Source organism: Oncorhynchus nerka, linkage group LG12 (genome assembly GCF_034236695.1).
Source record: "Oncorhynchus nerka isolate Pitt River linkage group LG12, Oner_Uvic_2.0, whole genome shotgun sequence".
NCBI lineage: Eukaryota > Metazoa > Chordata > Actinopteri > Salmoniformes > Salmonidae > Oncorhynchus > Oncorhynchus nerka.
This window is the reverse complement of record NC_088407.1, coordinates 62,825,015-62,841,399: the sequence shown is the minus strand read 5'-3', so window position 1 is coordinate 62,841,399 and position 16,385 is coordinate 62,825,015. Positions and strand designations below refer to the sequence as shown.

At 42.1% G+C, this 16,385-nt stretch overlaps 3 protein-coding genes across 3 annotated transcripts; all 3 read right to left on the bottom strand.

Annotated features, from left to right (window-relative positions):
• Positions 1–358: 358 nt before the first annotated feature.
• Positions 359–4,922, bottom strand: ddx24 (DEAD (Asp-Glu-Ala-Asp) box helicase 24). Its single transcript, XM_029675473.2, has 8 exons — positions 4,631–4,922; positions 2,600–4,124; positions 2,311–2,464; positions 1,534–2,046; positions 1,311–1,386; positions 1,033–1,221; positions 787–916; positions 359–686 (listed from the first exon to the last, which is right to left on the bottom strand). Exons 2-8 carry the CDS (start codon positions 4,119–4,121, stop codon positions 451–453), a joined length of 2,820 nt encoding a protein of 939 aa, XP_029531333.1. The 5' UTR covers positions 4,122–4,124; positions 4,631–4,922; the 3' UTR covers positions 359–450.
• Positions 4,923–5,014: 92 nt separating this feature from the next.
• On the bottom strand, positions 5,015–7,195 carry serpina10b (serpin peptidase inhibitor, clade A (alpha-1 antiproteinase, antitrypsin), member 10b). Its single transcript, XM_029675475.2, has 5 exons — positions 7,128–7,195; positions 6,247–6,880; positions 5,668–5,944; positions 5,416–5,563; positions 5,015–5,293 (listed from the first exon to the last, which is right to left on the bottom strand). The coding sequence occupies exons 2-5, from the start codon at positions 6,839–6,841 to the stop codon at positions 5,102–5,104; spliced, it is 1,212 nt and encodes a 403-aa protein (XP_029531335.1). The 5' UTR covers positions 6,842–6,880; positions 7,128–7,195; the 3' UTR covers positions 5,015–5,101.
• Positions 7,196–10,642: 3,447 nt separating this feature from the next.
• LOC115138545 (photoreceptor outer segment membrane glycoprotein 2-like) lies at positions 10,643–16,019 on the bottom strand. The gene is made up of 4 exons (XM_065025719.1): positions 15,833–16,019; positions 14,673–15,297; positions 14,261–14,507; positions 10,643–13,753 (listed from the first exon to the last, which is right to left on the bottom strand). Exons 2-4 carry the CDS (start codon positions 15,251–15,253, stop codon positions 13,487–13,489), a joined length of 1,095 nt encoding a protein of 364 aa, XP_064881791.1. The 5' UTR covers positions 15,254–15,297; positions 15,833–16,019; the 3' UTR covers positions 10,643–13,486.
• Between the last annotated feature and the right edge of the window lie 366 nt (positions 16,020–16,385).

Below are 16,385 nucleotides of genomic sequence, written 5' to 3'. Positions count from 1 at the left end.
GTGCAAAGTTTGTTGCATCATCATACCCCAAAAGACTAGATTCTGTAATCGGTGACAAAGGTGCTTCAACAAAGTACAGAGTAAAGGGTCTGAATACTAATGTTAATGGGATACGTTTTTTAAAATACATTTGCAAACAATTCTAAAAACCTGTTTCTGCTTTATCATTGAGGCATTGTCTGTAGATTGACAGGGAAAAAAACCATTTGATTAATTTTAGAATAAGGCTGTAACGTAACAAAATGTGGAGAAAGTCAAGGGGTCTGAATACTTTGAACGTACTGTACAGTAAACAAATGTGGTTAACTCCTCTCTACTTTCTTGAATGTTGCAAAAAAATAAAAACAAGACTCTGATATCTCTTAAAATCATTTTATGTGAAAATGTTACAATAATTGCACTGTATTTCCATTTATGAAAAGACATTCTAATTGAGACTACACATTAACACTACTGCTGCTTTTTCTTTTGTTTCGGTCTTTTCTTCTGATTGGAGACACTGGTCAAGGCCGTTTCCAAACCATGTAGGGGCATGTTGGGCAGGGAGAGCTTACCCATCTGTGTGGGGTACTTGGTCTTCATCACATTCTTAAATACAGGCTGAGAAATCAGGTGTTTCAGGTGCTTCTTCATGCCCTTCACCATCTTCTGTTGCTGTCTGTCGTCCTCCTCGTCCTTCCTCCCCCCTGAAAAAATTAAATGTCACTTAACTATTGATGGAATGTCTGGATTTCTCATGAGCCAACCTCCCACTCCTAGATAATTAAATGAGTTATGTAGTCTTACCAAGCAAAACATCATCATCAAGATCCACCTCCAGAGCTTCTGCTGCTTGCTTAAACCAAGAGTTGTGATGCTTCTCTCTGCTGTTGTGAAACTCAATCTTCTCTATCTTCCTGGCCATGTTGACTCGCTCCTGTCAAGGCAGACAAAACATTGTACCATATGTCATATTATGAAAGAGAAGTAAATATGTGCAGCTCCTAGCTCAGATTGATCATGTGATATATAGGTGCCTTGTTAGGTGTCTACCTTGATGGCAGCCATGCACTTGCTCTGTATGGGAAACATGGGAACCTCCTCATCCTTTCCCAGAGCTCTGTAAATTTTCTTGAAGTTCATCATGTCATCTGGCCCAACCAGGAGCAAACTGAGCCCCTCTTTGGTGGCTCGTGCTGTCCTACCACTGCGGTGGACATAAGTCTCTGATGTCCTTGGAACCTGAGGCACACACAATAATGTTCTTAATTTAAGGAATAACTGTCAGACAAAGCATGACAGGAAGCCACCAAAGGTGTCAAAATGCATACCTGGTAATGAATGACATGTTGAACATTTGGAATGTCCAGCCCTCTTGCAGCCACATCAGTTGTCAGGAGCACACAGCTGTAAACATCAATGTGTACTATAGTCAAAATAGTTTTTGGTAGAGACAAATTTGCTGACCCACTCAAGGCTAATCCAATCCATAACTAAACCGATATGGATAATAACTAGCCTGCAGCATATACATGTCATTTTTCTATGCCTTACCTCTCCCTCTCAGCGAACCTCTCAAGGTTCTTTAGGCGCTGCTTCTGGTGCATGTTGGCATGCAGTGGCAGTGGAGTACGGTCCAGGATGACCAGCAGAGAGTTAAGCCGCTTGATGCAGTCAATACTGTTGGCAAACACCATAGTCCGGCCTGGATACTGGAGCAGGAAGTAGTACAGGAAGAAATCCTTCTCTTCCTTTTCACAGTGTATCCGTGTCTCAGTCAGGGTCTCGACTGTAGCCTCCTTCCGGGTCAGATCAATGACTTTAGGCTTGGACCTGATCCCAACTTTCTCCATAAGGACCTCCAGCTTGCTTCGCTGGTCCACCTTCTTGCCCTTCTTCTGCAGGACACGGGTGGGCAAGCTGTGGGCCATGGTCAGGGTGGCGGAGAACACAAATGTCTGCCTCTTTGGGTTGAACTGGACAGTGTTCAGCATCTCCAGCAGACTTTCCAGCTCAGCAAAATGGCCTCTTTCCACCATGCGGTCTGCTTCGTCAATGACTAGACACCTATGAAAAAATACATTAAAATCATGACTGGTATGAGGAAATAAAATGTACTTTCCAGGCCAGATATGGACAAACATCTGCATTGAATATGCATTATACCAACTATTTAAACACTACTGATTACATTGACGCTACCAAAACAAACTGCTTCATCCTGGCCTCTTACTGTTTACTTGTATGTGCTGTGTAGGTAATTCACCTTTTAGTTGCCAAGTACGGACTACATGTAATGTCATAAAACTACACATTTTGTATTTTATATACCTTAGCTGCCTTAGGTTGACCAGATGTGGATGCCTCTCTTTGATCATCTCCCACAGGCGTCCTGGAGTAGCAATGATGATCTCAGGTCTCCGTTTCAGCATCCTGATCTGTTTCTGCTGAGCCATTCCACCGACCACAATCGCTGTTTTTATACCTGCACACAGGAACACATCAGTTGAATCTATTAATTTAAATAGCTTTGTGATTCTTGAAAGCCCACACCTACTTCATGAATAGGGTTATCACATTTTTTATGAATCAGTGGTTTCTCACTGCCTTTCGCACTCACCAGTAAACTTGGCCACAGCATCAATGTGATGTTTCACCTGTACAGCCAGCTCCCTGGTAGGGCACAGAACCAACCCTAACAATGGCTGTTTCTCACTGACTTTCAGAGTATCATCTTCTTCTGCTGTGTTGTCAAAGTCAAACTCCATATTCTCAATGACTTTGACGCACCCAATCTTTTCAGAGTCACTCTCATCCTCCTGATATATTTCTTCATCATCCTCCTCCTCCTCAATTGCTTTTTCGTCACCCTCCACAATGATTTCATTGTCATCAGCAGCATTGTCTTCCTCTGCTACATCTTCACTCCCCTGCTCTTGTGGATATTCCTGCTCTGTGGTTTCCTCAGTGCAGGCCTCTTTAGACTCAGCCCTGGTCTTTGGAGCTGGCTCAGTGACCTCGTCGCTGGTGTCCATGGAAATACTTGTCTCTACAGATTCTTCCACAGTCGGCAGGTACAAGCTTTCCACCTGTGTTCCTGGCTCAGTCTGGCCATCCGTCACCCCCTCACTTTCATCTACTCCCTTCTTCCACTCCAGGATATGATGGATCATGGGGATGCCGAAAGACAGCGTCTTCCCACTACCCGTCTCGGCGGCCCCAACAATGTCCATATGGTCTCTGATAGCAGGTGGCAATGCCAGAGCTTGAATTGCCGTGGGTGATCCGAACCCTAGACTGCTCAGTGCCTTCAACACTTGGTCAGGGACAAACAGATCCTTCCACGCTGTCACATCTGAGTTTTGGTCAGAACCAGAGCGCGCCGCATTGGTCCAATTCTTTGCTTTCTTTTTGGAGAGTTTAGACATTTTGCCTTGAGGGGGTAACTCTGTCTGTGACTCTTGCGCTAGCTGTGACTCTGGGACCGTCTGCTTTTCTACCTTTCTTTTCTTTTTCCTCTTTTTCTTATTTTTGCCATCAGTCATTGTGTTGTTTGATTGTGGCTGAGCATCCTCAGGACACGTAACAGCATCTTGTGAGACAGTTTCTTCAGGGGCTTTTTCCTTTTCCTCCTTGACCACAACGTTCTCTGAACCATTTTCAAGGTTTTGGACTTCGTCCCTCACCTCCTCACTTTTCACTTTACTGTCCACAGAAACGTCATCCTGTGTGGTTGGATCATTTTGTTGGGCTGTTTTCTTTTTATTCTTCTTCCTAGCTGGTTTTTCGGACGTTTCATTTTTGTCACTACCTCCCTCACATACCTCCTCCTGTTTCCCTCCATCCTTATCTCCCTCACTAGCCTTTCTTTTCTTAGCTTTTCTCTTTTCTTTTCTTTCTTCTCTCTTCTTTTTATCTTTTTCTGCTTTAGCTTCTGCTTTAGCTTCTTCCTTGACAGAGTCTATCAGACGGTAGTCTGTCAGCTCCTCAAAACATACCAGTCCCCCCATGCCCTCTTCTGAGAAGAGACTGGGGTCCAGTTCTACTGCTTTCCAGCTGCCCTTCACTTGGATTCCCCGTTTGGCTGACTTCGGCCGACAGAAAGGGCGCATATTTTTCATCTGGCTCCTGTTGGGCTTCATTTTCTATGAATAGATAACAGTTAAAAAGTTAATGATTAAGACTACATTCATGATCAACAGTAAAATGAATAATTCTGTGTATTCCAATTAGATATTTTGATCTTAGTACAGTACAAAGTGCCGGCTAGATTGTTACAAAAAAGTGTCCTTATACCAAAGCGTGTAGCTGAAGTAGCTAGCCATTAGCAAACTAGCTAGCTATGATGACAACAAACGCATCAGTTGTAACCAGCAGCTACTGGTAGATAAAGCCCCTTGAATTGCTGTATTCTAACTGGTACGTGCTATAGCTGGTGAAAACAAATATAATAAAGGGAAGTATTCACTATATAAGTAATTGAAAGGTGTAACCTAGCTAGCCAGTCTGACATATTAGATAGAACATCAGCATGGCAGCTAGCTATTTTATAGCTGTCCACATGAAACACTCTGCACCACAAATTAATTAATATTCAATACAGTTTCACGAAATATAGCTGCATAAACAGATTAAAAAATAAATAAACAACCTTTGACTGTTCACAGGAATTTCCTCCGATAAGGATAAATCACACGACTTGATTGGACTCACATATGACACGAGGACGCAGCCATGGCATTTGTAATCACGTGGTTTGAAAAACTTTATTAGTAACCTTTCAGCTTGAGCAGAGAGCAGTGTTGCTGGAATGTGTGTCTGAAGTGATGGAGAAGACATCATTGACAATGCAGATCAGACATACTACATATGAAAAGGTTTTCTATAATGTAACATTAATTGGACTCTAACGTTGGTCATATTTGCTTAATTTTTTAGATAATATGTGATACATGCCTTCAATTTAAGGACTCAGGCAGGGTTGAAATGTTCAGGTTACAGTCTTTATATTAGGAAGATCACCAAACCAGTTGAATATCTGTTCACCTTTTAATACATACAAACTGAACATATTACATGTACAACACCTCTCCAGACACCAAATACATAGTACTCTTTACAATCAGTTTTTGGTGGGGTCAATCACTCGGCCCATGAACAACAAGCTGTTAGTGGCCTCATGGTAAATAAAAAAGAAGAATGGTCGGTTAACGATAAAGGAAGAGGGTAAGGCATATCCAGTGATGGTGCCTTCTGTGGCAGCGGCTGCAGTGGTGCCTTTCTCATCCACCTCAATCACTGCCTTGTGCAACACCTGCAACCAAATTATCATTGCAATAATATGTTATTTGTTATTTATCCACAGTGTGTAATTTAATGATATATTTCTCAATTGATATAGATGGAAATTGGTTAAGGCCTGTTAATTCAACTGACCTCTGACACCTTCAGGCCTGGGTCTTTGCTCAACCTAGTGAGGTTAGCGGTGTCATGGAAGATACTGGATATGCCCAAATCTGGAAGGATGCTGTGCATGGCGTAAGATTGCTCCATCTTGAACTTGGGCAGTTGAACTTCCAGTTTCCTGTGAAATAACAGACAACTTTCATAAAACACAAAACACCGCTTACAAAACCAATGGAATTTTGCAATGTTTCATCACAAAATACACTTGACTTTTCTATTTACATTTTTTTCAGGTTTTTGATCCAGCTGAGGAATCTCTTAGTTGTGATCTCGTCATCTATTGTGGTATAATCCAGGCCTTTGTTGGGTAGCAGAATAAGCATTGAAACGCCCTCCCGGTAAGGTAGCTTCAGCACCTTGGCTTTCAGGGGAATGTCATCCATTGTGTAGAACTTATCCTCCATTCTAAACATCATGGGCACCTGGACAATGTTGTAGTTGTCAATAAAGAAGCGTCCATTTTCTGTGTGATTAGGGTTGAAGGGCATTTGCCATTCACCTAAATTCCAAATATGACAAAGCATATTTATCGGGAAGAAAATGTGTTATTGTGGTATTTTAGGCAATGCAATTCAACTTTGAAAATGAAATTTATTAAAACATGGTTCTACCATAATTGTATCCCATCAGTATATCTTTAAATAAGATTTTATCAGTATATCTTTAAATAAGATATACTGATGGGATACAATAATGGTAGACCCAAGTCTGAACTAAACATACTAACCAGTAAAATGTTATGTTTTTTAAATGATATGGTGGAACTGCTTAAATCAGAGAATGCATGACATAGCTGCTCACCCTGAAAGAAAATGGTGTTGATGAGCATGAGTTGGGTGAGTGGATCCAAGTTAGAGACCACCTCCTTGACTTTGTTACCAGTCTTTCTCGTTATGTAGTCATTGATCAGGGCAACGCTAGCTTTTCCATCTGCAAAGTCAACATTGTTGATGTCAGCGTTGAAGAATTTCTTGACCTGGTCACTGTAGTCTCTCTCTACCTCAAAAGTTAGGCGGACGAAGAGGGCGGTGCTCTGGTCAAATTTCAATGATCCATCTTGTGTGATGTTCCCTTGGAGGTGTTGGAAGAGTTCTGGAATTATGTCTGGCTGGTTCTCCCGATCTAGGTGGGCCAGGTTGAGCCCCTTCACTATCTGGTCTCGTGTGGGACCATGCGCTGCCATGGAGAGGGTGGCAAAAGCTGTGGATATGCTCAGGGGTGAGAAAAATATGTTTTTATCATGGTAACCTGCAATCTTTCTGTAGAGATTCATGGCAAAGTCCATGTTCTTGTAGGTCAGGTCTGTAATGTTGGGGCTCCGCTCTTGAGTTTGGTAGACAGGGGTGAAGGTGCAGACATAAGTCAGGAGGAAAAGGAGTCCCACCTTCATCATCATAGTTCTTTGGTGACTTATTTGATCCAACCTGCAATAGTACTATGGGCAAATTGCAAGAGATATAGGTTTGGAGTCAATAACTAATGCATTGTATCAGGACTCATACACAAAGAAAACTGAGGCAGAAAAAAGTTCAATGGAGTCATTTCAAAATAAATTAGCTAATTAGGGGTTTCAAAATCACAACTCCCAAATAAGAGTATCATTTCAACAATTAAAGCAACAATATATATCTTATCTAATATACTATTACAAATAGTTATATACTGCTCAATAACAGACCTACCTTTCAGCTTGGGCATCAGCAAGATGTGTCAAAACCCTCCATTTACTATTTGGGGAGACAAAGTGCAAGTGTGCCTTTAGGGTTATCTATTAACTATGGGCTAGGGTTACTCAAACTGGTCAAGTCTGTTATTTTGGTTTATTTAACAACTAAAGTATCCACTTTCAAAAGTGGAAATGATTAAACAATTCGCCATGGTTATAGATCAATGAAGCAAGATTCCATAGACTTCAGTAGGAGCAAATATCATTTTATTCCTGGAAAGAAAAGTTTTAGATAGAGCAAAGGAATGAGCATGATGTAATAACATGGTGTTGTGGAGTATACAATTCCATGTAAACACCATAATTGTTAGCGACATTGATCATTTTACTAAAAGTGTTTATCTACACTACTTCAAAAAAACAAATCAGTTTGTGAACCATGGTGGTGGCCTGGGTGCTTAATAAAATAGCTGTGGCAAATCAGGTCAGCCCTTTAAAATAACCCACACTACATAATGCTGTTTATATAACATGTTTCTTTTCATGACGCACTAATACAGCTAATAATGAATTCACCTCACTACGGGGTACCAATCATTTATTTGTTTTTTGTTAGGGAAATGGTGACCTCTTACGAGACCCAAGTGAAAGAAGACAAGAGACTCTGATGGTCTTTATCAAACCAGTGGTCCCATGTTGCACTCCCATACTGAAGGCTGGAGTATTATCTCAGGTAATTCCTTGTTTCCTGTCTGTAACACACCTCACCATTGTGCCCATCTACCACACACACCTCGGCACAGTAGGCTCCATTAAGACCCCTCCCAGAGGAAGATAACATGTGTGGGAATACCCCCCCCAACCCCCCCCACACAAATTAGACAAAGAAGGCGCTAAAGTAGAAAGGCCATCACTGGCTTCAAATAACTTTTAAAAATTGTTGTTATTTTCTTCTCTACAACCTGTCAGCAAACTAGCTTTCTTCCTTGCTCGTTTTACTGTGGATATAGATACTTTTGTACCTGTTTCCTCCTGCATCTTCACAAGGTCCTTTGCTGTTCTGGGATTGATTTGCACTTTTTGCACCAAAATAGGTTAATCTCTAGGAGACAGAACACGTCTCCTTCCTGAGCGGTATGACGGCTGTGTGGTCCCATGGTGTTTATACTGGCATACTATTGTTTGTACTGATGAACGTGGTACCTTCAGGCGTTTGGAAATTGCTCCCAAGGATGAACCAGATTTGCGGAGGTCTACAATGTTTTTTTTCTGAGGTCTTGGCTGATTTCTTTTGATTTTTCCCTGATGTCAAGCAAAGAGGCACTGAGTTTGAAGGTAGGCCTTGAAATACATCCACAGGTACACCCCCAATTGACTCAAATTATGTCAATTAGCCTATCAGAAGCTTCTAAAGCCGTGACATAATTTTCTGGAATTTTCCAAGCTGTTTGAAGGCAGTCAACTTAGTGTATGTCAACTTCTGACCCACTGTAATTGTGATACAGTGAATTATAAGTGAAATAATCTGTCTGTAAACAATTGTTGGAAAAATTACTTGTGTCATGCACAAAGTAGATGTCCTAACCGACTTGCCAAAACTATAGTTTGTTAACTAGAAAATTGTGGAGTGGTTGAAAAATGAGTTTTAATGACTCCAACCTAAGTGTATGTAAACTTCAGACTTCAACTGTATATGCTTAATTTAGAGGTATTAAGGTAACTTTAGTTCTAGAATCGGCTTCCTATTTCGCAAACAAAGCCTCCTTCACTCACGCTGCCAAGTATACCCTCGTAAAACTGACCATCCTACTGATCCTCGACTTCGGCGGTGTCATTTACAAAATAGCCTTTTTGTTTGCGATCAGAGTGCCATCCGCTTTGTCACCAAAACCCCATATATTACCCACCGCTGCGACCTGTATACTCTCGTCGGTTGGCCCACGCTACATATTCGTCGCCAGACCCACTGGCTCCAGGTCATCTATAAGTCTTTGCTAGGTAATGCTCCACCTTATCTCAGCTCACTGGTCACCCTAACACCCACCAGTAGCACGCGCTCCAGCAAATATATCTCTCTGGTCATCCCCAAAGCGAACACCTCCTTTGGCCGCCTTTCCTTCCAGTTCTCTGCTGCCAATGACTGGAACGAATTGCAAAAATTGCTGAAGTTGGAGACCTATATCTCCCTCACTAACTTTAAGCATCAGCTGTCTGAGCAGCTCACTGATCTCTGCAGCTGTACACAGCCCATCTGTATATAGCCCTTCCAACTAACTGCCTCATCCCTATATTGTTTTTAATGACTTTTCTTGCTCTTTTGCACACCAGTATTTCTACTTGCACATCATCACCTTCACATCTATTACTCTAGTGTTAATTTGCTAAATTGTAATTACTTCGCTACTATGGCCTATTTATTGCCTTACCTCCTTACTCCATTTGTACAAACTCTAGATTAGAGTAGATTTTTCTATTGTTATTGACTGTACTTTTGTTTATTCCATGTGTAACTCTGTGTTGTTGTTTTTGTCGCACTGCTTTGCTTTATCTTGGCCAGGTCGCAGTTGTAAATGAGAACTTGTTCTCAACTGGCCTACCTGATTAAACATAGGTGAAATTAAAAATAAATCATCGAACCCACAAATGCTGATGCTCCAGATACTAAACTAGTCTATGGAAGGCCAGATGTATTGCTTCTTTAATCTGAAAAACAGTTTTCAGCTGTGCTAACATAATTGCAAAAGGGTTTTCTAATGATCAATTTGCCTTTTAAAATTATGAACTTGGATTAGCTAACACAACGTGCCATTGGAACACAGGAGTGATGGTTGCTGATAATGGGCCTCTGTACACCTATGTAGATATTCCATTTAAAAAAATCAGCCGTTTCCAGCTACAATTGTTAATGTTGTAAATGACTATGTCTACACTGTATTTTTGATCAATTTGATGTTCTTTTAATGGACAAAAAATGTGCTTTCTTTCAAAAACAAGGACATTTCTAAGTGACCACAAACTTTTGAACAGAGTGTATGTATTAGCTGGTTGGTTTAAAGTGAATAAGTGTGTTGTCATGTTTCTTCCCCCTGTCCTGTAGCTGTGCCATGGAGCTAGGAGAGTTGTGTGTGGTAGTGGGGCCTCCAACGGGGCTCCACCCCGGCTGAGAGGGAGGTGCTGTCCTCCATCCTATGTCAGGAGGAGCAGGAGGTCCAGACCTGCTCCCCAGCCCTGGTGCAGACTGCCTGTGTTCAGAGGTCCACTGTGCTCACACATTCCCGGAGGAAGACTGGCCAACAAGGGTCAGTGTTCCTTTTCAGTCTCCTCTATTTGAGTGACACACAGTACTCTCTGACAACACTACTATCATCTCTGTTTTCATTACTGTTGAAAATAACACCCATAGTAACTTTGCAATATTATTTAAGGCCCAGGGGCAGTCAAAAAATAGATTTTCCTTTGTTTATATGCATTTTCACTAAGGTTGGAATAAAACTGTGAAGTTGTAAGAATGCTAATGCCCTTTTAATATAAGAGTTGTTTGAAAATGCAGCTGGAGATTTCAGCCTGTTTTGGTGGGATAGAGTTTTGGCCTGCCTGGTGACATCAACAGGTGGTATATTAGCTCATAGACCAATAAGAAAGAGAGTTCCAAAACACTGCCAATAACAGCTAGTTTTCAGTATTCCTCTCCCCACAGACTAATCCCAGACAGTCCTAATACAATTCTTGCTTGAGAAACTGCTCTTTGCAAAGAAGCTATTTTTGTTTCTTTTTGACCATTTCAATTGGAAACAATCACAGAAAGGTACTTCATTGTTACACAAAATGATTCTATAATGAGATAAGGTCTGCATTGGACCTTGATAGGACCTGAGGTGTTAAAGGATGTCCAGTTCGTATTCTTGTGTGTGACAGAGGCCTCATACCCCCTCTTCATGTTAGTCACCATCATCCTGGTTCAATTATATGAAAAGATAATGTATGTATAGATATACAAGAAATGTCTGTACTGGTCAAATGCAAAAGTACATCATGAGAAATTTCACTTTTTTACTGTGGTGCTTGTAATCGGAGTACTTTTGAACATTTGCCCTTGGTGTGCACAATACTTTTATTTTGGCTGAAATTCCCTATTTTGCCAACCTGATACAGTCATTAGATGCTTTCTGTACACATAACTAATCTAACAAGTAAATAAGAGGACATCACTACTACTACATTAGTGTGTTTAAGACAAGGATGTACATTTTATGGGAGGGTACATGAAAAAGACTCATCGCTATAATAATACAGTTGAGATTTGTACATCAAACTTTTCAGGAAAATGACATTTTGTGCATATATTGTATGGTTTTATTTTTCCTAATTTGCATTGCTTGACATTGTATGATAACAAGGCTGTCTGAATAAAGACGCTATTGTCTAGATGATGAGTTATTGTGCCCTCTGTGTCTGACTGGGAATAAGACCAGAAATGCTGTGATTGTTCATCAGTTTATGCTTACTCTTCAGTGTCTGAAAGGAGAGTCGATCACTAAAAAATATATATAACTTGAAAGTAATTATATCTTATCAACACCATCACGTCGTATGTCAGGTCATTGACTTGCACAATGACATCAACTCCCATTTTCCTATTATGCAGTGCCCTTAACTCATGTTTCCTGCAAGAATTACCTACATGTATAATACCCACTTACTACTAAGCTCTTCCTGGCAGCACTTGACTGTTGTAAGTATTTATGCAGCAGCTATAATACTGTTGATTGTTGCTCAGCACCTGTGATGTCTAATAAATCAGACTTGCTAATATGACTTTCCTTACACTCTTTCATTCCACAGTGAGGGACCAGGCACAGAACCTATATAGTTCTGCTAAAGACTGAAATAAGGTAGCCTCTTTCATACCTCATCCAAGATCGTATATTGTGTTGATTGGTAGTGTCGTATCTGTCGTGCTCAGTAGTTGAAACTGAGCCTTAAGTAGTCTGGTGTGGCTCTGGCTCTGTGCCTCTAATAGACTGTGTGTGTCCGCTGATTGATTGGAGGTGAGAGGTAAATGTGAAATCCCATTCAGACACAGATTAGGGGTAATCAGAGGCAGTGGGGGTCCTTAGCTCAATTCTGCTATCGCTTAGAAATCTCAATCTTGGTTGTCACTACTATGCATACAGACTTGCTGCACAGGTTCATCACATGTCATGGAAAGAAAATAAAGACATGGTGTTTTATTTTTTGAGTAGAGTAGGAAAATGGCACCAGTGATATTTATTTTAAGTGCCAACACTTGTGTGCTTGGTCTTCACATTTCTCCTACAGAATGTGTCTTACCAGTCATTGTTTATCTTGTACTGAACAAAACCAACTAGCAACTATCAGCAACATCTTGGTAACTGTATATGTTCCAAAATGATTTTGTATTTATAAGCTTATTTACTCTTTCCCTTTTAGGATTTCCATCTGTAGGCAATGTCTATCCCACAAACCCCTCTAACTCACATGGATCCTTCCTCTGTTGACATATTTGTAACATTTCTTGAAGGCTTGGTTATAATGAGTAAGACATGCTGAGTTGCATTGGTCTATAGCTGTAGAAAACTAGAGCAAATATTTGTAAAAGCCTAAGTGGGTATTTTATCAAGACTCGGCACACATTTAATTGCCATGTTTTTCTACAAGCTTGTCCCAATACAGTGGGAAATGGCCTGCATATTTTCATTTCGACCAATGTCCTTATCATTACATTCAGGCTGAGGCACATTTAAATGTAGTTAGGAACTTGAAGTGACTGACTGTTTGTTTTGTTTTATTTTATGTCTGTGCTATTTCAGTTAACAAGTCTCTGGCTCTCTTGAAATAATTAAATGTTTGACCTAAAGGTATTTCTGTAGGCGATTGTCAATGAAGGGTTCACAAGTTGAAGGCGGAATAACACAGTTTGGCTTTCACTCCTTTTTAAATGAATTTGATTATGGGTATATGAAAAGGTAACAAGGTGATGATGGCATAGAATCGAAGACGCATTGATTCTGTTTCATATGCTCTTGCTAAACAATCTCTGCTATCCATTTCCATGTTATCTATTATAATCGTGTTCTGTACCAATCTGCTATGGGTTGTCTCAATTTTGCAAAAACATTTGCATACTGCCATATAACCTCATCCAATCCCCCTGTAATGGCAGTCCTCCCTTTTACAACCATTGCTCAGTTTGCCACATTGTCCTATTCTGCCTCAATTCCATGTTTCTTTCAGGCAAGCTGTTATTGCCCGAGGCAGTTCCTGTTCTTTAGACAAACTGTTGATGTGTATTGCCTGGTCCCTCACCTTTTGAGGGCTCTGTGGAGTGGGCTATATAAGGTGTCTGAGCAGGTGTCAACTGGCCACAGGAATCTGTTTTGGGGGCAGGTTGTCTGGTCCATAGTAGGCTGTGGAGGGGACATCGATGTTGGGGTCGCCGTTGTTGGCTGTGTCAATCTGGTTGCACTTCCCCAAGCTCTTTATGATATTGAAGTTGGATCTGGCTGTCTCCACAAAGCTGTTCTCCAGGAGCCAGCCGTCGGACTCTGAGTCTGGGTCCCCCTGTCTCAGCACGTTCTCCAGGGATGTCTGGAGGTAACGCACCCCCGTCAGCACCGACAGCTACAACAACACACAAACATTACTGAGGGAATCCCTAGACCATGTAATATACTGATGACTGTAACTTTTGTTTATCATTTATAGTGGACCAGAGTAAAATATGTGGGTCCCAGAAGTAGCTGTAGGTTTGGGATGTGTATTTTGGGACAGCTCCATGTGACCCAGTAGAGGACAAAGGGTGAGTCCACACACAAAGCTGAGCATGGATAACCCGGAGCCAATGTCACAAAAGAGATTTGGTGTGGGATTAGGGAGCATGCAAAGTGAATGAACAATTATATGTATCACTCTAAGGGAGGATAACGTGCATGGGAGGTGGACCAGAAGCCCTGAACTGCAAGGACAAGGTGTCAGACAGAATACTGCAATGTAGATTGAGTTCTTTCTAATTAGTGGTTTGCTGAGTCTAAATAATGGGTTTGGTGTATGTCAGGTAAGTCTCAGGCACCATGTTTTACTTATATTCAAACCACATCAGTCTGTTTGTAAGAACACACCTATGCCTACCTCAAACAGCCAGATGATGAGGACGGTGAGGCCAATGGACTGCATGATGTGTGTGTAGTACTCCAGCAGGGCCTGGCGGCAGCCCTTCTTCCACAAGTTGAGCTCCTCTGTCTGGTATTCATAGTTGAAGTGGGCTGAGCTGTTGGTGATCTGGTGCTGGATGCAGGGCCGTGGTGAGTTAATGTTACAGCAGCTGAAGGGAACCCCGTCCATCAGGTATTTCCCTTCCACGTTACTCCTCAGCCGGCTAGAGACGTGGAGAGGGGAAAAGGGAGAGACCGAGACAGACGGCATCACTTGGGGCATCTAGAGCCTCAAATTCAAGAACCTTAAGATCATAGTATACATGGGCACGGAGCTGAGCTCTGTCTGATCTGGCAGGTAGGGTATCACTATTCTAGTCTGTACTTACGCCACAACCTCCCTGCAGGACATGTCCAGGTAGCGGTTGCTGATCCACTGGATCTGGAACCAGTCTCTGAAGCCGAAGTTGCCGCAGCACTGGAACTGAATCTGCAGCAGGTCCACAGTGCGCTTCAGGAAGCAGCGGCCTGGTGTGTCCGTGTCCTTATAATAGCGCATGGCGTCCCGCAGACCCAGGTCCAGAGCCTCCTCTAGCTCCCCGCGCATTCCGTAGCACATGAGTGCCCCCACCAGGATGCAGAAGGTGAAGAAGAAGGTGCAGATGACGTAGGGCAGCATCAGCAGCTTCCAGCGCAGGAACTTAGTGGTGTCCGCACAGTCGTAGCAGATCTTCCCGCCCAGGAAATTTATGCCACAGGCGATGAGGCCTGTGGCAATGAGCATGTTGGGGACGTAGTGGAGGTCCCTTTCTGCCATAAGCTCCCAGCGCTTGTTGATCTCCACCTTTAGGAAGAGCCCCAGGCTAAACAGAATCAACCCCGTCACCACGGAAACCCAGTTGAGGATCCACAGCACCTGGGCAAGCTTGTCCCTGTTGGTCTTGGTGAATTTCACTTTCAGCACGGCCATCTTAAATATGTTTGTTTAGTTTTATCCAATGTCCTGGTAGGATGCTGGATGGGGGAGAGGATAGGGGAAGGTGTAAGAGGCACAATGGGCTGTGGATGGATAAAGGGAGGGGCCAGGGTTGTAGATGGAAGGTTTCTGCACACCCTCACATAAGCAGCTTAGCTCAGTGATTTATATTACATTTCTTGACTAGGGGTCTCCTGTTTATAAGTGTTGACAGCCCTGCACCACACGGTATGATCAAACATAGTCATGAATATCTGAATCACTGCAGGAACATTTTCTCATACAGTAGCTGTTACACAAATATTAAAAATGACCAAATTGGATAATGCACACCTCTGGACTGTCACCTCTGCTGAACCCACTATTAACACAATACTTTGCTAAGAAATTAATCTGAAGAAATAGAATGGAATAAACTAGAAATAGAATCGACTATAAAATTGAACAAAAAAACATGAAACAGCAGCATTCAGTGGGACCTACCTTATCTCAGCAGCATTCAGTGGGACCTACCTTATCTCAGCAGCATTCAGTGGGACCTACCTTATCTCAGCAGCATTCAGTGGGACCTACCTTATCTCAGCAGCATTCACAGTGTCCGTCTGATCTGGCTCCCATCTCTGTTTAAGGGTTTGTTTTGTTCTTCACTGACAGGCATCCTAAGACTTGGCCTGGAGAGAGGCGAGCCGTAGTGGCACAGAAGGAGTAGACAGACACCCGCCCGCAGCAGCATCAGAGTGAGTCCGCTGGCCAAGCCCCCTGACCCTCCTAATAATCCCCTCTAATCTGCCCTGTAGGATTTGGACGTACCTTCTGCCACCTGCACAAATCTGACTGCAGCACCACAAAGAGTTATTGGCCAAGGGTCGTGTGTATGTGTGTGTATGTGTGCGTGTGTGTGTATGTGTGCATGTGTGTGCGTGTGCGTGTGTGCGTGCGTTTGACAGAGGGGCTGATATTGAATGAATGGACAAATACATTTCTTTTCTCAAAGACTAAATTACTAAAGTATGAATAGCCTATTCCATTTACACTAAACTGTGCTCTGCTATTCTTTCTTTTAAATGGAAGCTTCACTGAAGCAAAGGAAACAAGGTCACCTGTAAACTCATATAGTGACAGAGAT